The sequence below is a fragment of the Pseudopipra pipra genome, chromosome 5 (assembly GCF_036250125.1).
Source record: "Pseudopipra pipra isolate bDixPip1 chromosome 5, bDixPip1.hap1, whole genome shotgun sequence".
NCBI lineage: Eukaryota > Metazoa > Chordata > Aves > Passeriformes > Pipridae > Pseudopipra > Pseudopipra pipra.
The window spans coordinates 42142282-42165332 of record NC_087553.1 but is presented as its reverse complement, the minus strand read 5'-3'; the positions used below and the strand labels follow the sequence as shown (position 1 = coordinate 42165332).

Below are 23051 nucleotides of genomic sequence, written 5' to 3'. Positions count from 1 at the left end.
ACTGCATTAAGAGCAGAAAAGGAGGGTGCATCCTCCAGTAAACTGCTTTGTGCTTTGCTTACAACAAAATTTGCAAGGGATAAAGAGAAAACTGGTTTGGTGTTTTTTGTCTCACCTTCTCAGACTTTTGCACTACCAGGTTAAAGCATCCTGCCTTAGAATCACTGTTACTTATTTGGGGCTTGACTTCTCACAACCTCGAGATGGATGTGACCAACAGTTGAAAGGGATAAATTGATTGAAGCTAGAGTTCATCTAGAGTTTCCTCCCACACGTGTATGCTTTCATCTTAATGTCAAACATCTTATTTGTATGTTTTGCCCTTCTTTCTTCTAAAGTAATTTAAAAAACAGACCACTCATACTCGGCACTATAGAAGCAGCTATCCAAGAAAAAGCAGGTGGCCTCTACTTGGAGCTTTGAGGAGGTGTGTAAGCTGTGTTAGAGCTGTGCTGCTGACTTTTAGAGGCAGGGTGTCAATGTAAAGTAATGAAAAGCAATTCAGAATTTTTGCTAAAGCTTTTAGTGCATTTCCCTACAGCAGCTTGCAAATCTGCAGTCCTTTTCCAATTCTTCACAAGCACTCTGTGTGCTGTTACTTATATGAAGTTTTGTGCTTAATATTAGATTAAAATAATCTGATATACGCAAAGAAATGGAAGTAGTAAGCCTTTTGTTCAGTAAGCCTTCAGTAGTAATGCATACCTCATGAAGAATACCAGACTTTGAAAAGTATAAGCAATAAGGAAAGTTTCATAGTAATTCCATGTAACTCAGCTTCAGATCAACTGCCTTACTGTGCCTTAGCTACTACAGCGAATGCCCTTGGGAATACAAGAATTTCATTGAAGTGTTTTTTAGATTGTATTCCTAGCTTCTTGTCAGTGAAAAATCATCTTGCATATAAGGATTGAGTGAATACTGCTAAGTGATATGACAGGTGCCTTAAAATACTGCCCAAAGTTAGAATATGTCAGTAGAAATAGGAGGAAAAAAAACCACAAAATTTTCTGTTCGAGCTACTGTATGTGTCTGTTTCATCCTGCTGGAAGACACAGTGGGTGGGATGTGTGGTGTGATTCTTCCTCGTGCGTGGGCGTTGTGCTGGAAATTCTCATTCAGAAACCATTATTCCTGCAGGTGTTTTAGTGATGGCCAAGTATGTGTTAGCGGCTTTGGAGATGAGTTGTCCCTGAGGATTTTCCTTTGGCTTCTGTGCAAATGCAAAATATTTCTCATAGCTAAGGCCATTGTCTATCATGGAGTTGGAGTTTTTAGAAGCCAGACTAATTATCAATTCATTCACAGAAAAAAAAGTCTGATGTTTTCATCATGGATGTTACAATGCTGAGCATAACAGAAAAAATGTAGCCAGGCTGTTTGCCAAGTCCTGTAGCTCTGTTCTATAACTGTTTTCCAAAGGCTATGATACAAATGTCTTCAACTCTTGCACAATTGCCACAATTTTCATCAGATTGAACTGCTGTGGACAACTAACAAGGGAATATATTTGAATGAGACTCCAATTAAATACTCTTATTTTGACATATTTGCTTTGTTAATAACTACTGCTAAATATTTCTTCTTTTTTTTCTGGGTCAGAATGAAAATAAAGACACAGTCCAGAAAAGCTAAACAAAGCTGGTTCAGCAACCCACTCTGTGGAATATTGTGCAGATGGATATCTGTTTCAAAGAGGAGCCACAATTATTTCTTGCATAAATATTTAGATAGTTGCATGTACTGAGAAACAAAGACTATCCTAGATGTAAAATTGGGCGGGATGTCCTTCTAGAATATCACATTCTGAATGGTTTAGGATTTGTATGTATCATAGCAGTTATAAAACAGTACACAGTTTCTTCCATTAAAAACATTAATCTTGAACTTTACCCTTTCTGCTGGCACCTAATTTCCTGATGCTTTATGGGAAAAACATCTCAAATTACTTGTGGGTTTCCTTTTAGCCTCTGTCCAGATATTATCTGTCTACCTCTGCATCTCTGAATCACTCTTTTTAGGGCACTGTAATTCTGTCAGAATGGTCTTTGTGAGCAAAATTGCATTCACTGTCTAGGATGAATGATGAGTACAAATATCAAGAAACAAATGTATGCTGCAGTTTTTATGTGACTTTTTCTAATTTTTTTTTTAATTACAGAGCAAAGAGATTTCATTTCAGCTTCATGAAGACTTAATGAAAGTACTTAATGAGCTTTACACAGTAAGTACAATTACTTACTTAGCTTATCTTATAAAAATGACATATCAAACTACTTCTGTAAGCTTTAAGTGGCCTTTTATCGAGTAAGTTAACCCCCAGTGGAGATGTTTATTTTTGTCTTTTACACAAGTCTAAACTATATTTTTGGGAAGACTACTCACTTGTTTAGAATACCTATGCTAACGCTTTCAGGATTACTCTTTACTTTCAACCCTTTTTTCTACCCAGACTCTGCTAAACCAGTTTAAGTTTTGTTGATTATTAATGAGACATTTCTACTCAGAGGTTACCAGAGCAAAGCTTCTTTTCTGCCTTGTTTTTGTCCATGCTGCCATCTGCTTGGTTTGACTCGTGGACTACAGTCAGTAAAAAATCATAGGTGTTTGCAGATCCAGTGCTGTGCTGTCTAAATGTTACTTATGTGCCCTCCCCCGTCCTTGACTGGGATAAGTAAATAATGAAAAGAAAAACAGAGGGGTTTATAGGCATTCCGTACTATTTAGAGAGGTCAAGAAAAAAACCACTGTAAGCATTCTGGCAAGCTGCTGCTAACCCACAGAAAAATCTGAGAGAACTTAGGTCTGGACCTGTTTTCTTGTTTGAAACCAATCTACACAACTTGTTACTGCAAAATGATGTTTTGTCTACCTAATAACTATTTCCCCATTTATTTTTTGAGGGGACATGTTCTGAGAAAGAAAAAAAGCAAGAGGTACCTTTTTTTTTTTAAACATAGCTTTAGAATGAAGAGGAACTGATGATATCCACCTCATATTAAAGCATGTTAATTCCTGCTGTTTGAGGAAGTTGTGCATGCAGATTCTCTTTTGGAAGAGCTTGAAACATGGTCCTCAGTACCCTGCATAACAACCTCTAGACTGCTCCCTTTTCCATCCTCAAGATTTGAAGGACTGTAAAAAGAACTCACAATATTTATATCAAGGAACAGTTTGTGACCTTAAGGAAGTTTAGGAACTCCACAGGCAGAGCTCAAACATTACTTTTGTGCATCTTGACAGTTTTTCTTTTGACCTAGGGAAAATTGTGCACCCATCAGTAGATGGGTTGAAGAACATTTGAACTCAAGAGCAACTTAGGCGGCAAAAAGGAGATCCAAAGAAAAGTAGTCTTGTCCTACTGCCTTGAGTTCTTTTGAGTTGTAGTTACGGACACAGATTCCTAAAGCCTACCTAAACCACCACTTTTTTTTTTTTTCTGAGGGATTTTCTATGGGGCTTTTTTGTCTGAAACCACCACTGATTTTGTAGGGTGCAATACTGCAAAACCCTGTTGGCTCAGGCCTGTGGTCAGTGAAGTATGCTGGGATCAGCTTCTGCAAAGTAGCAATAGCCACAGACAAATTCACACAACTGCTGTGGATCAGCAACTGTAGGAGCCATTGCACAAGTGGGTCTTCAGCAGTGAATAGGCCCTGAAGATACAATCTTGTTTCAGTTAAACAGATGCCTGATGAGACTTGGGATTAGTGTCTGTGCTCCCCGGGTAGGGAAACAGTGAGGCATGTGCTGAAATACTTTTCTGAATCGCTATTGAAAATCTTCAGGACTGGACTTCAATATTTTCACTCTTTTTCTTCACACTAGTGCTACATCTTCCCACTGATGGTTACAGATTTGTTCAGGTATTAACTTCCACATTACGGCTTCCAGTGAATGCTAATTCCTTCCTCAAAATTTAAGATGTTTTAAAATGGGAATATTTTTGATGTTAATAAAAATTCCGAACTTGTGCACAATTTGAGTCAGGCTACTGTTGCAAGATGGTTTCTTGGGATGGAATTTACTTCACCTGATTTTCAGACACCTGCAGTATAGATACAAATATCTTAGCTTGCTATCTGGGTTCCAGTTATAGTCACTGGAGATCTAATATGGGGAGATAAGACCCCTTTAGTCAGATGCAAGAATCTGTTTCAGATTAAATGATCTATATTGTTAACTCCATTGTCCAGCTTTTCATAGATTGCAAAGGACTTGGTCAACTGTGCATGTCCCCATTTAGCTAGACACAACCCACATAGTAAAGTGACAATATGGTACAGAGTAGCATCTGTTTCACCACTTGCATGTTTAGAATGTTCATCAGCATATCTGTGTATTATATCTGCTCATGTACATAAAGATAGAACAATATCTAGACGAATGGAAACCCCATGCACAGATTTTTAATTGTGTATGACATTAACTGTGTACAGGGCAAGATCATAGTGACCTTACCAAAACTAGTATCTACACTTCTAATCTCCAGCAGGCACATTTTTCAGTCACTTACAAAACAGAGACATCATCTTCTTGTTAGCCTCATGATTTATAGAGGGGAAAAAAGTAAAAGAATTCAGTCTTACTATTGTGAAATAAATCTTTATGTTCAAAAAAAAAAGGCAAATTAATTTCAAGCCTGCAAGTAATATACTAATAGTGAAATCTCTCCCTACTACTTGGTTCTGTAGGTGCTTGTTCTGAGGCACAGGTATGTGGTCAGTGTAAAGAAATTGCACATTTTATTTGTTACTTCTTGAATTTCTCAGTTAAAGATTGTGCCCATTAGGCACACATATTCAGAGGTTATATGCCTGGATTTCTCTAATGCTATGGGACGAAGGGCTGAATTAAATGCTTGTTTCAAACCCAAGTGATGAAAAGCTCTACCTCCCGCTTCTACCATGCCTCCCATCTCTAGCATGCCAGTCAGATCTGAGGCCTCAACAAACCTACTTGCAGACTTCTTAAGCACCAGATATCTCAAAACCAGTTTATCTAGAATGATCTGGAATAAATGAGATATTTAAAGGAATTGCCACCGATTTAGTCCAAATATTTTTAACAGATAAGTTCAAATGTAAGCTACCAAGTATCAGTAGTAACTGACTTTTCTTCTGTGAAAATGTTTTATTAAGTGTCCTAATCTTCTGTATTATAGCAAGTGCCAGAAAAAAACAGATGGCTTTGGGACCGATCTCTGAATATCTAGCATTGCACTTTTGCCTCAGAAAATCCTTTTTAAGCTGTTCATAGGGCCAGATCTAAAACGTGCTATAGTTAGGGAGTTATGTCCATTGATTTTGACAGGGTTTAAATCAAAGTAGTCAATAAGCAGTGCTGTAGACTTTGCAAAGAAAAAACTGCTCGAAGAGAAGAAAACAAGAAATTGCTGAGAAGTTTAAGAGACATGCCAACTTCCACTGAGTGCATTATGAAGATTTTCAATTAAAAAGACTTTCTGCTCAAAGATATTTTTTCACTTGTGAAAGTATGACCCTCTGCCTTTTGAGAAAGAGACTAGAAATTTTGGCTATTTATTTAATGTAGAAAGACTCACAGCTGCAATGAAGTGTCAAAAAAAATCAGTAATTTGCAGTATTAAATACCTATTGTACTTTAAAAATGCACACTAATAAGAGACCTTTCTCCTTGCTTACACTTTATATAAATTAGTTTCTTTTCCCATTTTGCTACTAGGAGTTATCATGGAAATTGGAAATTTGTACCATAAGTCTTCATTTACTCCTCGGAGTAGCTTAGCTTTTGTTGACTTTGGCCTGTGACATCCTTATTAAAACTACACATCATGTACATGATTGTTGAAAAAATAAGAACAGAAGCAGGTGAACCACAACTTCAGAAGATATTCTTAGAACCTATGAGCAAAGCAGGCTTATTTTGGTGGAATAGTCAGAATTGTGTAAGGGAAACCACAATTTTTCATTTTCCGTCTCTTTTATGTAAAGGTTTTCTTAAATGTTACATTACATATTTGTATGTTTTCTAAATGTTTTATGACTAGGGAAAATGGATTTTAAGACTCTGTATTTTCAATTCTCAATATTTTATGCACTGATTTTAAAATTATAACTGAAAACGTCATGCTAAAAACAACTGAATAGCTAAGCTTTATTCTGTATCTTTGCAAGTTCAGTAAACTATGAGTGGCAAGCACTTTTTAATTATGCATGGCTTCTCCCTGGCTGAACCAACCAGTCAGTATTTTCAGATCTGCAACATTCCCAATTCCCAGCAGCTGCACTCCTGTCTTACTCCTCTCCCTACTACGCTTTCAGCCAGTGTAGGCTAGTAATTAGTCCCATGTTTCACATAAGGATATAAGCTATTGAAACTGCAGTGAGGTGTATTTTTGAGTGAGGGTAGATGGGGAAAGAGGAGCCCAGTTAGTTGTGTGGAATCACAGATCAGAGTTTTTCCTGGCAATTATAGCAAGAAAAGATGGTCAAACTGAAAGCTATAGGAGGTTTGGGTTGGTGTTTTCTGTGAACTGACTGACTTAGAAATCTTCTTACATGTTGACTTAAAGAGGCAACGGATTATTGATTTTACAATAGATCATCTTTGCAACAGAGAAAGCTCCCCAGTCAAACTCTTATTTCTCTGGAAAGCTAGAACACCTTGCATTGTCAGATCAGGTACTGGAATATAGCAATAGCATCTGAGTGATTGGAAATGGTAGGAAACAGAAGGTAGGCAGACTCTTTTCTTGTATTGGAGGGGGGTCTCCACTGGATTCATTTAGGGGTTAGGACATATTCATAAACGTCCTCTAAAAGAGTCAGGGAGGTCGCAAGTTTGCTAAAAATACGGAGCTGTTCCGGTAATAAGGCTGAGGGAAAATGGCGGAGAAAAGTGATGCACATCATAAAAATACATCTTCATGTCTCCCACTTGGCTTTCCAATTTAATCCTACTGGCATCACACTTTTCACAAGCAACACAAATGTAAAAGTCTCAGAAAAATGAAAAAGTAGGGACAGTCCAAAGCAAATTTAATATTAAATAGGACAGGGTTGCTGTGCCACTTACATTTTCCACTGCTTTATCTTACTTTTTAAAAATCTTGGCTGTTTAATTTCTCAAAGTAGTTGCTGCCAGATTTTCCTTTTTGTTTCCTGAAGTAACACAGAGTCTGGATTGTCTGTAGAAAAGTAAAGTTTAGTTTACTGTAGTACATCAGAGATCTGAGAAGGTGAAATCAGTAATTTTCTCTTGGTAGTAATATATCAGTGACAGTTCCTAAAACTACATCAGAATTTGGCTTGGAAGGGAACAGGATGCTGACAGCAGCTGACACTGAGCCTACTTAACTGCTAGAGGCCACTGATGTGGTAAAATTGGCGTAAGATTTTACTTATTTCTTGTGTAGAGTACTGAGTAACCCAATTTAGTGAAACCCTTGTGACTCCACCTTCTGATAAGAACTAACGGCTTAGCAGAGACAATTCTGAAACAATTCAAACATGGTAATTGCACCAGGCATGAGCTACTGTTCCGGGAATGCGTGTTTCCTGAGAAACACTATTAAAAAGCTCCTAATTTTGCAGTTGTATTATAAAAGTAAAGCACATGGAAACACATGGTAATTCCAGTATTTTTTAACTTCATAGCATTCAGTCTTACGTTGGGTTAAGAAGTTCTCTAGGAAAGAAGTATGCATGTAGAAAAAGAAAACCAGTGCCTTGCTATGGGCACATTCCTCTCTTGAAGTTCACAGAAGTACAGCGCTAATTACTGACTTTTTGATGGATTTGTCCAGATAACAATCATTGGTTTAAATAAAATAATTACCTAAGGTTGTACTCTGATGTGCCCTTCCCTGTGATGAGTGCTATCTTCTGCCCTAAGCCTGCTTGCTGAGCTCTCCCGAATGATGCTGATACTTTGGCACGCAAAACGAGATGTTTATACCACTGAGTGAACAGTCTGTCACCTACAGGTGCAAGAGTACATAGTTAGGGCAGCATAATCTTTTTCATCTGCTTGTAGTCTGACACAGTCATCTGACAGAAATCTGTGTTTTACATCACTAGATCTGCAGAATAAACCTGCAAAATTATTAGGATATAAACCTTGAAGTTTAATTTTAGAAAGGTACTAGTAAGCATTTAACAATGCTTGTTCACTACAGCAGAGAAGTGCAGCATATGTCATGATGACAGTTCAGCATCTGCAAAATTACAACCTCGCTCTCTCTTTTCAGTGCATACTTGATGGCTGATCAATAAGCACTTTGGGGACTAATTAAAGTCAGTTCAGTGATGGATACTCTCACAGGATAGTCTATCAGTTCAACAGTTTGGTGGACATTTGAGAAGCATTATTGCTTATTTCATCAGGTTATTTGTGGTTTGAATAACAGATCTATGGATCTCTTGGATACTCACAGATACTAATATAATAAGTCTATTTACAAGAATTAGGCAAGCCTGTTACTGTGTTTAACAATATCTAACAGTCTTAAAAACTCCAAGGTGAAAAGATGGTATAGTGTTAAGGGAAAGAATCATATATGCAACTTATCATGCAAATTCTAAGCTAATTTGTTGAGGAAGTATGCCCTGAAATACTTGGAAGCCAACTCCTTAGCTTGTTCCCATTTATTTTTCCATACGTGTCTCTCTGATGCTTTCTCAAGTAAAGTTTTGCTGCTGAAATATCAGCTCTTAAAAAATCAACATTGACAAATCATGAAAAAGACTGACAAATCATGAAAAAGCTTTCCCCAGAGGCTTGCAAAATAATGATGTCACTAGTGCATGAGATAAGCAGTGCTATGAATATAACAAACTGGACAGGAGTCAAATGCATGGGCTGATCACTGCTCTGTAGAGTGTCTGTGTTGATTTCTAAGCCAGTGTGTCTCAGGTAGGACAGACTAACTGCTGTCCAGCCTGAGTATTGCTAAAGAGAGGGCTGCTTTTTCAATTTTAGTTATCTAGGGAATCATTTGTACCAATAACTCGTGTAGAGTGTGTTGTGGGAGTATGGATTTCAAGTAGACATGAGTTCCATGTAGTTTTCCCACAAAACTTGCCATTCAATCAGTGTAGAGTGAGACACCTGGATTTGGTATCTTGTGCTGTAAGCAAGCAGTGAGAGGAAGAAATACTCTTCAGTGAAGTTACTGGAGTCAGCGTGGAGACATTGGTGAGAACAGGTAGTGATACACTTGTACTCCTTCAAGGAATACTTCCTCCAACAAGGAAGCAGGCTGAAATGTCAGAGCCACTGCAGAAGGACATTTATGCCTAGTCCACTAAGAACTTAGAGAAATTGTTTAAAAATCTTCTATGCTTTCTGCTTGTTTCACCACTTATGTGCTTTGAGATGCAGTTAGAAAACTCTGAGATATTATTGTTCCATCTGCAGGCAGAGTATAAAAGAAAATAACTTTTCTAGATGGTAAGATATGTGAGTTAGCCTTCTCCCACGAACTACAAAGTCTCTAGAGCTGACACAGGACAAAAGATAAAAAATAAAAGCAAATACCTATGGCCTTATGTAAAGAAACACTTAAAAATTTAATAGAAATACCAGAAGAGAAGGGCACAACCTTGCTTTTAATTTCCTCTCCCCATCATTTTTAATCAGAGCCATATCACTTTCTGTGCTTCTCTGTTTTATTCTATAAACCATTTCTTTAAGAAGTGCATTTCTTCTCTTTGCAGTAACTCTTGTTTCCATGTGGCCATATGAGTTAGATTCCCTGGGCATTGATTATTGACAACTTTAGGAGCAAGTGCCTTTGGAACAGTGCAGGATATAGGAGACTGAACGTGCTGTTTGGTTAAGCTGGGAACCTTGCAGCCCTTGGCTCTGTAGGCTTGCCTTCTCTTCCTAGCCCAGCTTTGTCTGTCTTTGGGTTTTTGCGTCATCCATGCGGACTGTGAGCTGCTGGGGCAGCAGCTGTTCCCAGTGGGTGTAGGCAGTGTTCAGGCAGGGAGCTCTGCACTCTGGTCAGGCCTTGGAGCACAACTGTGCTATAAAGGAGCACCAGCAATAGCATTAAGTTGTGCTCCTGGCAGTTTGGGTTTTTTCACCACAGAGCTGTAAACATACGTTTCTAAAAATAAAAACAGGGCCACTTTTTAATGTCCGTCTCCAACCATTTTACCTTACTACAGGAAGTTAGTGAAGAGTTGCCTGTTTCATTTTTAATACCAATGCTATTTCAGTTTTTATCAGCAGCATGGCTTCAGTATTAAGTAGTGGCATACACAGTTAGGTGTATAACATCCATGGGTTACGCAATATTGCAGCTCTCTAAAAGTGTGTTGTCTTTCTATTGCACCAGACTTCAAATACACATCAGTTCAGCCACCCACTGACATGGTGCAGTTGGTTTGTGTCTATCCATGCTAAGACATGCTGCAGTGAATTTGCAATATCTAACTTTAGTGTTCCCTATGTTGCATGCTCCTTAGCCTGGCCTAACTACTTAGTCACAAAAAGTACGCCTCTCCCAAGGGAATATTTCAATGCAGCTTCCCAAACCAATCTGTCTCCTCCATGGGTCACGCAAACAACCCTTTTGATTCCTCCCTGGCTGTGCTTCTTGGAGGAGATGTGAATGATTTGCATGGCCTCCACCCAAAGATAACATCTGCTGGCTGGAGCTCTGGCACCCTGTGAAGAAGAGTGGCGGCCACCAGCTGCCTGAAGATGCCTTCCTGCTTTGTTCAGTGCTTGAAACTTAAGACTGAAAATAAGACAAAAAAACAACAACAAAAAAGAGCTGGGAAAGGTGGAAAGAAGCTTTCTTTACTGAAAGTGGACAGACAGCCCTCCCAGCAGAGGTGGGGGCATTGTGGTTGCTTGCTACCCACTACACAACATTCAAGTTGAGGTTTTTCTTGCTTCAAGAAGGAAGGAGGACTGGGCTAAACAAGTCCATGTCCCTCTTGGTGGTCTGTGCAAGCATGTATTTGCATGCTGGCAGCCAAAGCTCTCTTGTCTGCAGAGCCAGCATGTGTGTAGAGGGAAGATAATGGTATTAACTGTAGGGCTGTGATGAAAACATCTTCACAAATTATTTATCAGGGAGCTCCTTCTTCAGCTTTCATCTGGTTTTATGTTGCACCTAATCTGCTGGCTCTGCAGTTGGCATCCACTTATTTCCAGGCCTTGGAGCTAGCTGTAGATGTGCCATCCAGCTAGCTGTGGGTGTGCTCCCAGACCGAAGCTTCCTGTTTCCTCTGGTTTATTCCCCTTTCCCCAGTGCTGAAGGGATCCTTCTGCTTTCAAGCATTCAGTGTCCACAGCCAAGCTGTTAACTTAGTCCTGAAGATAGTATTATATGAGATAGATATGGCACTGATATAGATTTAGGGCTTTTTGTTCATTATTTCAGATTTTCATTGAAAGACAAGAATTCTAAAGTTTAATAAGAATGATTTTTGGTCTTTCCTATCCGCAATGAAAGAAAAAATGCCTATTGGAATACTATTAAATAGATCAGAAAAGAAAAATGTAACCAGAAGTCCTCAATCTCTGTTGGCAAGGAAATTTTCCTAAAGTTTATAAGACAACATCTTGCGTAAAGACCCTGTGATTTTTCTGTAGATACCTTTATATTTTCATTTTCTCTGACTTTCCTTTGACTCTTGTCTTTTGCAGGTCATGAAAACATACCACATGTATCATGCAGAGAGCATCAGTGCAGAAAGCAAACTGAAGGAGGCAGAGAAGCAAGAAGAAAAACAGATTGGGAGGTCAGGAGACCCTGTTTTTCATATTCGACTAGAGGAAAGGCACCAGAGACGGAGCTCTGTGAAAAAGATTGAAAAAATGAAGGAAAAAGTAAATAGTCCTTTTATTTAGCTTCATTTGAAGTAAATTCAGTGCGTTTCTGACATTCTTTAGCATGGTATGAGACAGAGAAGTCCAGCTGGGAAATAAAATTAAATAAGATGCACATAATAAACTATCAGTGGCTTATAGATAACTTGACATAATTGCAGTTCAAAGAGGGGAATTCTTTATTCCCAGTGTAATTCTTACTATATGTTTTGTCACATTTGAAACAAAATACTAAGTTTTCACTTTGTATTGCATTTGTTACATGTGTAACAGGCTGGCAATTAAGATTCTTTCTTGTTAGTAGGAATGTGTGCTTGAATTGTTGCCATTTTTTCTGCATACCAAAAATGAAGTAATTAAAATACATTAATATGCAATATCTTTCCTAGCGTCAAGCAAAATATTCTGAAAACAAGCTGAAATCTATTAAGGCCCGTAATGAATACCTGCTCACCCTTGAAGCAACCAATGCTTCTGTTTTCAAGTATTATATTCATGACCTTTCGGATTTAATTGATGTAAGTATTGTCACATTTGGTTTTATGTTCATTCTGTTCAGAAATAATACTTTTTTCATTTTTAAAGGGAATACACTAGTCATATGGGTTGCCTATAGTACGCTTATTATTTATAATATTGTATGATATAATCAGTAGATTTTCCCTTCAACTTTTATGTTTCACAAAATAAAATGCCAATAAGATGCTGAACTCATACCTTTAAAGTTAGAACATTGTGTTTTCTCCCCATATGTCAATAGAAAATATGACAGGAACACCATGAAAAAATAGACATTTTCATTTTGTACTATTAAAGAATTTCTGGGCTATAAATATTTTTTTATTTATTAATAAGCTTCTTAAGTGAGCATCTAGTGGTATTTAAGTCCAAAGAAGCCATTTCTTCCATGTTTTCAAAATTGTTTAGTTACATTCATTGAGTCACTGAATCATATATACAGTGGCTTCTTATTTCATGTAGTTTGAAGAACAGACACAATCAGTCCTGTGATCTATACTGTCAGCAATCTTGTTACTGATTTTCATTAAGTTATTCCTGTGAGAACATCCTAGAAGAATGATTTTATACACTGATGTTGACTTGTGCCAGCATTTGGTCTCCAGAACCTGTATTAGTGACATTTTTACATGATGCGGAGGGGGCATCCTGCACTGTATCATGTCCCACCTTCCTCATAGGCTGACTTCATATGTGATAGAAAAAATATGGAGACAAAAAACGCAAGCTCAAGAGTATTCATTCACTAGCAATGTGGGGTTAACTAGGTTAATGAGTACGGCCCTGTGGCCCATATGAAATCCTAGATATTTGAATACGCTTTCTACTGCAACAGTAATGTATGTTACTTACAATAGCAAACAACATTTACATACACCTCTGGTTTCTAATATAGCATAAATTAATGCAGGATTTGGCAAGGTTTGTCATTTCTACTGACTGGGGAAGAAAGCTTCATAGAGAAAGGGAAAAATGTTTTTTGTGAGATGAACAGACTAAAATAGCTGCATGTGTGTGTTTTATTATATGTCACCTAAATACTGATAGTTTTCTTTGTCATTTCTGGGTTTTCTGTATTTTATAAAATCTTACCTGATTTTGTTAGAACTTTTTCCTTTTCCCTTTCAACTTTTTTTCCTACCTTTGCTTCATTTCTTTCTTGCTTTCCTATAAAAGATGGCAATGAATGTTTTTTGTGTTTTCAGTGGGTTTTGGTGTCTCTATCTCAACATCTCTTTTATTCCTTTCCTAGTCGCTACTGCGTGTTTTATCTCTTCTGATTTCTTCTGCTTTATTCTTCTGTGTCCTGTCCTTGTCTAATCTGCATCCACTTGCACAACCTGCTCCACCCATCTAGCCTGCCCAGGCAATGAAAACATTTACCAAGATCCTGATGATCAGGGCAAAAAACTAAGGACAAGCAGTGTGCCTGCTAGGGTACCACCCAATTGAGAAGTTTACCCTACCTAATGGATGATTTTCCTGCCAGTGCTTAAAGGATGATGCATTTTTGGCCTGCTTAAACTTTACGAGTTCTTCTTGTCTGCTGGAAGAAAGGAAAGGTCCCTTTGATTTTGTTCCCAGCACCCGCACCCCTTCAGAAGATGGAAAGATGCTCATTTTGTCATCTCTCCTGCCTTCCCTTTCAGAGCTCACATTTCTCAGTGAATGTCTTCAATGTGTGTTTCTACCTGGTCAAAACCATATCAGGTTGGAAAACACATCTGATTCTTAACCATTTCATCGATGTCCATAGAGGTTGCTGTAGCAGTGAAAGCTGAGGGGAGGAACCATGGGCCTGGAGCTTTACAAAGAGTTGTGAGGGGAGAAGAAGTGAAGCTCTCTGTGCATACACATGCAAAGACAGCACTCTTTGAAGTTAGTGTATCTAAAGGTATTTACACAACCATGAAGACTAAAGCTTCCTAACTGTTAGTTTTTAATAAAAACAGACATTCTACAATATTTAGTAATGCAGGAAAATTATATCTAGTTTGCATGGCTTTTTCAAAGCCATGGACCAATGTACACAATAATTCTTTTGGCGAAATGGCTTTAGAAATTACTCTTTTAGAGTAAATTAGAAAATCTAGCTGCCCTTTACATCACTGTTTTGTAAGAGTAGGCTGTAAATGTGCAAGCAGAATTTGCTTCAGAGCCAATTTAATCCAGTTGTGAGCTTATTTAAATGAAGTGTCTTTCAGACATTTGTATTTAAGCAGAATATGCTGTGAAAGCGTTGGTATTTAGACAGCATGTTTGCTACTTGACAAAGGAAAGTTTTTGTAAATGCAAGAGTCTTGGCAAGATTTTGGAGTTATATCATTGGAATGTGAGACATGCTTCCCAGTGGCCATATGTTGCAATAGTCCAGACTATCTCATTCTGTAAATCTCTTAATGTCGTGGTACGATTTGGAGTTTTCAGAGCAGTGATGGCAATTTCATTCTTTGCCCTCTCTATTTTGTCCTCCTTTGCCTGCCTGATTTTCCATGCTTCCCTGAACTCTCTTTGCCTGTACAGAAGGGGATTACCTCTCCTCTGTGTCGGCGTTCCAGTTAACATGGAAAGAATTTAGATCTCCCAGAGCTGTTGGTGTTGCCCATAAATGAAACTGAATGTTTTCCTATGTTACTGAAAAATACATCTAATAAAAATGGGATAAATATATGAAGGAATGCAGTACATTTTTTTGTACCAAGATTGGGGAGGCTTGTGGAACTATTCTTTTTTACCAAAGAATACCACTTTTTCATTTGACTTCCACTCCATTTTCCACTTATGAGACTGATGTGGAAAATCCTAAATTGCAGTTCCTCATCTGAACTCAGTCTGAACTATTCAACTCCTTCATTTCATCAACAAAGCTCAGGGCTTTTGACTTAAAATGATGAAGCATTGCTCATCTTAACCTCTTGTGGTAAAAGCAATATAAAAATATTGTTGGAGTCTTAACTGGATGATTTAGTGCATTTAGTGAGTTAAGGGGTGAAATTGGCATTTGTGAAGAAGTAGAGACATAAACAGGATTTGATATGCACAGTGTTTCTGTCCTCTGCATGTTGTACTGAGGAATTTGAATTTTCTGTTGAGTATTTCTTCTCTAGATTGGTATCTAGTTCAAGTGGAGGACAGAATGAGTTGTTTCTTTCATTTGTATCTTGTGAAAAGCAGTAAAGATTACTTTTTAGCTAAATTAAATAAGCTTTACCTAGTATGTGGCTTTTTTTCTAAGACTTGGAGTTTCTGAGGCGTGACAGAGTACACACTGCTGCTAATCTGGTTGTTAGTACCAGCATCTGTCCATATGGCACATGCTTTTATTCATTTACTTGAAGATTTCCATGTAAGTGAGTTCGTTAAATTTATCTGGGTATAAGAGGAAGGTAGAGACATTTTTTCAGACTTACCATACACTTGTATGATCTGGAGATAGATGCTAGGAAATAGTGATCAAAACAATTTGACTGTAGTTCAGCTGCTGGAATAAATAAAATATTCATGTGTTGGTCTTTCTTAAAATGGAGTTTCTGAATCTCTAATTGCAGTCTGCATGCTTTGGATGGCAAAGAAGTTAGGGAACATTTAGCTATTGTGAACTTAATTTATTCTGTAAAGGTTCTATATTAATCATTCATAGAACCAAGTTTAAAACTAGGATAGAGTGTGTGCAGCTCACTATCTTTATTACATAAGTCCTCATAAATATGTTATGTACAGCCAGAGCCCTTTGATTTGAATGTGGACGTCTGTGTAACAGGGTGCTTAGAAAGTGACTTATTCAGGGGTTAAGGTTTTTTTTATGAGTTCTTTTCTCCATTGGCATTAGAATTTTATTACTATTCCTGAAATGAATTGAAATTAAATGAAGAGCAGCTTGGTTTGGTTGAAGCTCTGTGCTAAGCACTGCAGTTTGTTTTGTTCAAGCCTAAATATACTCTGGGGTGCAATAAAGGCAGGAAATGCTCTTGAGACTGCTTCCGATTTAATTCTAAATACGAATAAAATGCAAATTCCAAAATTAATTTTTCATACATATCCCGAATGTATCACTCATCTCCCTCCACTTCGCCCAACCAAGGCTCTTTACGAATCCAGAAATGCAATCAAACTCATAGTCCATGACTTCATTCTCTTATTTTTCATCTTCATGTCATACTGCGCAACTGACATCTCATATCTCTAGCCCATAGATAGACAGCAGATCTCGTTAGCCATCCTGGCTCTACCCTTGGTGTGCTGATTAGTGAACCTCTAAGACATATTCATTTTGGCTAACGGTGTGGTTGCTCACTTGAGCTTTACAAATCTACAGATTTTTCCTGAAAATCATGTAAATTTGCATGCATATCTGTGTGTGAGTATGCATACAAACATACTTTTTTGCAGAAAGGTTGGTGATTAATTTTTCCAAGCATGGTCAGAGAGGATGGTGAGGGTGGCAGTTTAGTGGCAGTACCTTAAATTTTTAGCCTCAGTAATGTGCTGTTTCCATTATAGACAAGTCTCTTTCTAAACCGTCACTAGTACTAGCAGATTAAAACAGTATGTTTTGTTCTGCATAGCTCTGAGTTGATACTGTGACAGAGCCATTCCCCTGTTAAAATGATCTTCACCTTCAGACTTTGGAGAAAGTGGACTACAGTCTGGCAGAAGTAAGAGTTGTGATGTCTGAGTGTTTAGTTTTGCTTTTAAAAATAACTTTACTCATACAAATTCTATTTTTACAGAAGTCATTGAAGCAAAATTCCAAATTCATATGTTTTTAATTCCATTCAAAGAGCCACTGGTCACATAGCACTAGTTCAGGTTCTGCATTTCATTCTTGTTTGCTCTGCTGGCACTGGCATTGCAAGAAAACGCCTTAGTCTGGCAGGATGCTATGCTTCTCTTGAAGAATCCTTCTTATTGTCTGAGAGGCTGTATTTGTTACCCTGTTCAGCTATCATCACTTGCCAAAGATGATCGTGGTGATAGTGACTGAGTATCTTAAGAGTTAAACAATGAAGTTAAGTCACAGCATAAAGGCTGCAATATTATATTCCAGCTTGCAAAAAAGCTGCATCAGAAACCCACACAGCTCTAATTGTAAATCAATAAGCTTTCTAGTAATACTCAGATTAATCCACTAGAGCCAAAATTCAGGCTATGGTTTTGTAACACATGGATAGTTGGCAATGCTAAACCTGGCATTGCCCTCTATTTCTAATTTCCTTTCAGTTTAATCTTCCATGAGGTTTCTCTGAAAGTAATGCACATGAAATGAAACAGCTGTCCCAATTCACTTTCTTATCAGCACTTTTAGTCTGTCTTTTTCATCCATGATAGTGAATTAGATATGAGATCTGATTTGACATAGAACAAGAGAAAAACACCAAGGGACTTTTCCTTTTAGAAACCATATTTTTAGGCTGGAGGTCTTTGAAATTTGGATGCACTTTAGTATAAAAGTTGGGTGGCTGTTTTAGTAAATGTAACACAAATTTCCAGTGTATAAGTGCAAAAGAGAGAGGTTAACATATGTGTGTTTGATTGAACATGACATCTTTTGTTCATTTTCAGCAACTGATTTTTGGAGATCCACTGCCCCATCTGCAGTCACTACCTGGAGTACTTGCTAGGACTGAAAGCTTAGTCTTTCTGGAAGCTTTGTTTGAATAAAACAGCTTTCTATTGTTGGATTTCAGAGAGCAGTTTGATCACTAGTCATTATGGCACCTAAGGCAAGGTGTGAAGGGTTTCTTTCCCTTCTGCACACGGGTTTTGGTATGGTAAATAGATTGAAAGCTCTTTCCCATGCAGTGTGTACCTCTGTGTCTCTGTCTCCCTCTCTATCTTTTTCTCTCCTTTTTCAAATAAGTAACAAGAAAGAGAGGGGATGTGATCCCACGACTCCTAAGGGTTTGTGATAGCTGTGAGGGAGGTACTCATATAAACAGTGCATATATACATACAGTGGACTGAATTCAAATTGCTTCTTTACCCAACTCCATATGTTAACTTGTGAGTCCTGCAGGGACAGATGATTTCAGCCTGCGGGTGGACACCCAGGATGAGTGGCTGGGGGCTGAGGGATGCCCTAAAGCAGAGTGCTCTCTGACTGCCCTGGCCAGGCACTGGCCTCTGGGACAAAACTCACTTGTCCACCAAATAAAGAGCATTACTTTGTATGCAACTCTTAGCAGACTGACATTGCCATTGTTGAGGTGTCAGAGAGGTTTGCAATACATATTCCCTTACCTGGAGGCTCACTGAGCAGACACTGAGGATATTTACTGTGTGATGTTGGGAAACATTAAGGAAACAATCCGTTGATTTGCTACTGATGTGACATTTTTAAAATATATTCAGCTGTTCTCTAAAATATTAACCAAACATGAATAATGCAAACTGAGGATGTTTAAAATTCAAGAACAAACACAACTTCAAGTTTTACTAGTTAGGTTTCAATTACATTCCATTTTGTAGAAAAAAAGAAAGACATAAATTATGACTTCCTGCATTTAGTAATGTGATGTACATTGCTGGCTCTGTATGAGCATGGGAAATAGCATGTTTACATTAAATGCATGTTCACTATCAGGGGAAAGGATATAAAACCATTCTTGTTGCATCAGAAAGCATTTTAGATGGATTGCTTATCCTCAAGTCATTTGTGGAGTTTTTTGTTTGGACAAAGACATGGTAAGCAGGAGTTGCTTTGTGTTCAGTTTGGTGCTCGCATTAACTTAGATGATAGAGTTATGCCGGGGTGAGTTTAAATATATGATTTGAGGCTTACAAATTATATTAATACTAAAAAGTCCACTTGTGTGTGGAGTCCCAGACCTTTTCCATGTAAATACAGTACCTACATGTCTGTATCTGATAAGGAAACTGTCATACATGTACACTTGATCTCTTTTCTAAAACTGTTCTTCAATCTTTGCAACAGAATGAAGATACTAAATACTTACTGTCTTGACCCCCATAGTGTATTTTAATTTAGAAGATATTTTGTTAAATACTTCAGAGACAGAAAAATTTTAGGACAGAAAATTTTAATGATAATTTCAGGATTGGGATATTGGAATGGTGTTCCTCCTTTTAAATTTGTTTTCTTTTCCTTTTATTGTTTTTTTTTTGTTTTTTTTTTTTAGTGTTGCGATCTTGGATACCACGCTAGTCTGAACAGAGCCCTAAGAACATACCTTTCTGCAGAGTATAACCTTGAAACTTCCAGGCATGAGGGATTAGACATCATTGAAAATGCAGTTGACAGCTTGGAGCCACGAAGTGACAAGCAGAGATTCATGGAAATGTACCCCACTGCTTTTTGTCCACCAATGAAATTTGAGTTCCAGTCTCATATGGGTGATGAGGTCTGTACACTGACAAATATCCCCACGGTGACTGTATACCAGGATAGAGAATTTATCCCCTTTTACACATAACAAAAAGCTGTTATTGCTACCCAAAAGCCAGTGGATCAGCAATAACATTTTGCAAAACTGGCAGCACTGTCTGTTTCTTCAAAGTTCTCATGTAAAAACTGCTATGTTATTATATTCTGTATCACACATAATAACATGGATGTGAATTTCCTGGTGAACCACTGCTCAGCCAGCAGCAGTGTAAGGAGTGACTTTATGACTTTACTACCTGCCTCACTCAGAACAGAGTTTGTGGGTGCTATTTGAGAGCAGCTGCAGAGCTGCTGCAAATTATTCATGCTGCAATGCAGCCTTTTTCCCCTTCTTCCTCCCCCATTTTATCATCTGGAGATCTCAAGCATACAGAGTACCCCAGCTGTGCCCTGTCTGCTACACCAAAGGCCTGTAGCAAAGTAGAATGCAGAATCACCTGTGTACATCTTTTTTTCTGAAGGTAACTCCAGGATTTGCATTTCTGTGTGATAGAGAAGTGATACAGAACAGCCGTACAACAAGGCTGTGCTCTGTAGTCATAAGATGTGGTATGTAGTTCCACACCTTGTAACACACAAATACTTTAAATTTAGATGGACACGTTTTGTCTACTTTATGAAGTTTTAATAGCTTCAGTAGGAATCCACCTTGTTTTAAGGAGAGCAACCAAAGACTATTGACTGGTTTTTTTAATTACTTGCATCTTACACCTCTTTTTGATTCTTTGTTAGGTTTGCCAAGTCACTGCCCAGCAACCTGTGCAAGCAGAGCTTATGCTTAGGTATCAACAACTACAGTCACGATTGGCTACACTCAAAATCGAAAATGAGGAGGTAAGACCTATGTCTACAAGAGCTAAGCATTGAACACCATTTTCAGGAAGGTGTGGTGTTTTCTACCTTGTCAGAAGCGCATAAATGACCCTGAAATAGCTCTAATCTGTATAAGCAGTTTTATTTTTAAAAATTAAATACTGACAAATATGCTAAGGTAGATTTTATAGAGGTTCGAAAATTTCATTTTTTACCTGTCCATACATTCACATTACTGAGTTCTGTGTTTTGCAGATGCTTCAGTGTAAACTTGTTAGAGCACATATTTTTTAGTTCTTGTGGCAGAAAGCCACTGAGGACAGTTATTGTCTTCTGGGACCGCTCTCTGTCCAGTCCTCAAATTGCTACTTCTGTAGTACAAAGGAATTTGAACTGTCTTTTGTGGTAGCTGAGTCAAGATCTCTTATGCTCTCAGCTACAGCTATTTATAAACACAAGTAATGAATGCCTGTGATGGGAACAGCTCACCTGGCAAAATAAAATGCTTTTTTTTTGTAAAATACGAAAAAATCGTGCTGTTCTCTTTCTCCTGCTCTGACAACAAAGAAAGGCCTCCCAGTGGGAATAAACCACACTTTTAGCATAGTTAAGGCAATGTTGAAGTTCTTCAGTTTAATTATGTTCCTAAACGAAAACGTAGGACTAATTTAATTTCTTCATGTACTTTACTGATAAGTTTTCAAGATGCCAGTTTTTCTCATTTTAGATTATATGTTGAATGTCTGTAACAAAGTGTTAATGTCCATGACACATGTACAGTAGTCTTTAAAAAAAAACACCTGCATTCAGAAAGTATCTCAAGGTAACGAAGACAAAAGGAAGGAGAAAGATTATTTCTTTCAATGAAGTGCAAGGGCATAGGGGTGCTCCACAGGTCATAGGAAGTGCTGTGAGGCTGGTGTAAATTGTTCTTGCTCCAGCACTGTCTTTCAGCTATGTATTCCACTTATGCAGTCTAAACATTGCTGTGCTCCTCATGATAGCACTTCACAGAATAGGGTAACAGATTTTTTTTTTCTTGGAAGAATGTGTTGTTCTGGCAGCCAGATCCCTGAATGTACACATTCAATATAACACATTCACCACATTTAGGAGAGCTGACCCTCCAAAGTTCTGTGTTGTCTCTATTGCCTCCCAGATTAGGGTTCATAATCAAATCATGTCAGGTTTCAATTCCAATTTCAGGAAACAAATGTTTGAGTGCACTACAAAGCCAACACAAGTATATGTTTATATTTGTGGGACCATGGCAAAACAGAGAACTAGACAGGAAACCTAATCATGTCATTCTTCTGTTACTTAGATAGCTGTTATAGTGACTTTTCACATTTACACACCAGTTTGTTTGAAGGGAATGTGCCAGAGAATTACCATGAGTAATAAGCTTCCCTTCTAAGCTGCTCCTTATATATATTTATCTTCTAAGCTGTTCTATATATATTTATATTGCATTTGGCAAATTGTGCTTTTTAATACCAGGTTAAGAAAACAACAGAGGCTACCCTTCAGACAATACAAGATATGGTCACCATTGAAGATTATGATGTGTCAGAGTGTTTCCAGCACAGTCGCTCAACAGAGTCTGTGAAGTCAACAGTCTCTGAGACATACTTGAGTAAGCCTAGCATTGCAAAAAGAAGAGCTAACCAGCAGGAAACAGAGCAATTCTATTTCATGGTATGTTGGTTGCTTCCTCATTCATGTGATACAGACCAAACACCTGAAGTAAACATTATGCAGAAGTTCCCAGAATATATGTGTCATACATAGTAATAGATTTATCTGCATCTCTACAGAAATTCAGAGAATATCTGGAAGGTAGTAATCTCATCACAAAACTTCAGGCAAAACATGACTTGCTGCAGAGAACACTCGGAGAAGGTAAATATCACACAATAAACTGTAAAGTGATTCCAGACTATACAGTGCCCACTGAAATGCTAAAGGTACGCAGGAAAAGAATTACAGAACTTAAAGTTTAATTGTCCAGTAAACATAGATTTGATTTTTACTAGTCATAGTTTTGGTGCAGTGGTAAGAGTACACACAAGAAATTGGTTTTATTTCTTCAGCAGATACTTATTTCCGCTGCACAGATGTTTAGACAAGTGAGTGTATTTGGAAACAGAACTGTTGAATGAAAAATCTCGTGTCTGAAATGAGAACTGACACAGTCTCTGCAGGCTGATTTAAGAGCTGTGAAAAATGTACTTCTGCGTCCTAACGATTTCTGTTGACTTGGGGTTTTTTTAAGAGTTGGGGGACAATGATATTTTTTAAGCGTACAGAATTATCCAGGATGCATCACTTAAAATGGACGCTCTAATGCAGCATTTCTAACACATGGACATGAATGTCCTTGCAACCTAAAAACTCAGTGGAACATTTATGAAAGATAAAAGTGAAATCCTGATCTCACTGATGTCAGAAGGGAGATTCTTGTGGACTTAATGTTGATTTTCTA

At 37.9% G+C, this 23051-nt stretch overlaps 1 protein-coding gene across 3 annotated transcripts in view; it reads left to right on the top strand.

Annotated features, from left to right (window-relative positions):
- Window positions 1-23051, top strand: part of SRGAP1 (SLIT-ROBO Rho GTPase activating protein 1) — a 139295-nt gene that overhangs the window by 76633 nt on the left and 39611 nt on the right. For all 3 annotated transcript variants that reach the window (XM_064655789.1, XM_064655790.1, XM_064655791.1), the window contains exons 4-10: window positions 2162-2224; window positions 11647-11829; window positions 12219-12347; window positions 19488-19709; window positions 20486-20587; window positions 22067-22264; window positions 22384-22468. In XM_064655789.1, coding sequence (XP_064511859.1) covers window positions 2162-2224; window positions 11647-11829; window positions 12219-12347; window positions 19488-19709; window positions 20486-20587; window positions 22067-22264; window positions 22384-22468 — 982 coding nt within the window. The remainder of the gene's footprint in view (window positions 1-2161; window positions 2225-11646; window positions 11830-12218; window positions 12348-19487; window positions 19710-20485; window positions 20588-22066; window positions 22265-22383; window positions 22469-23051) is intronic.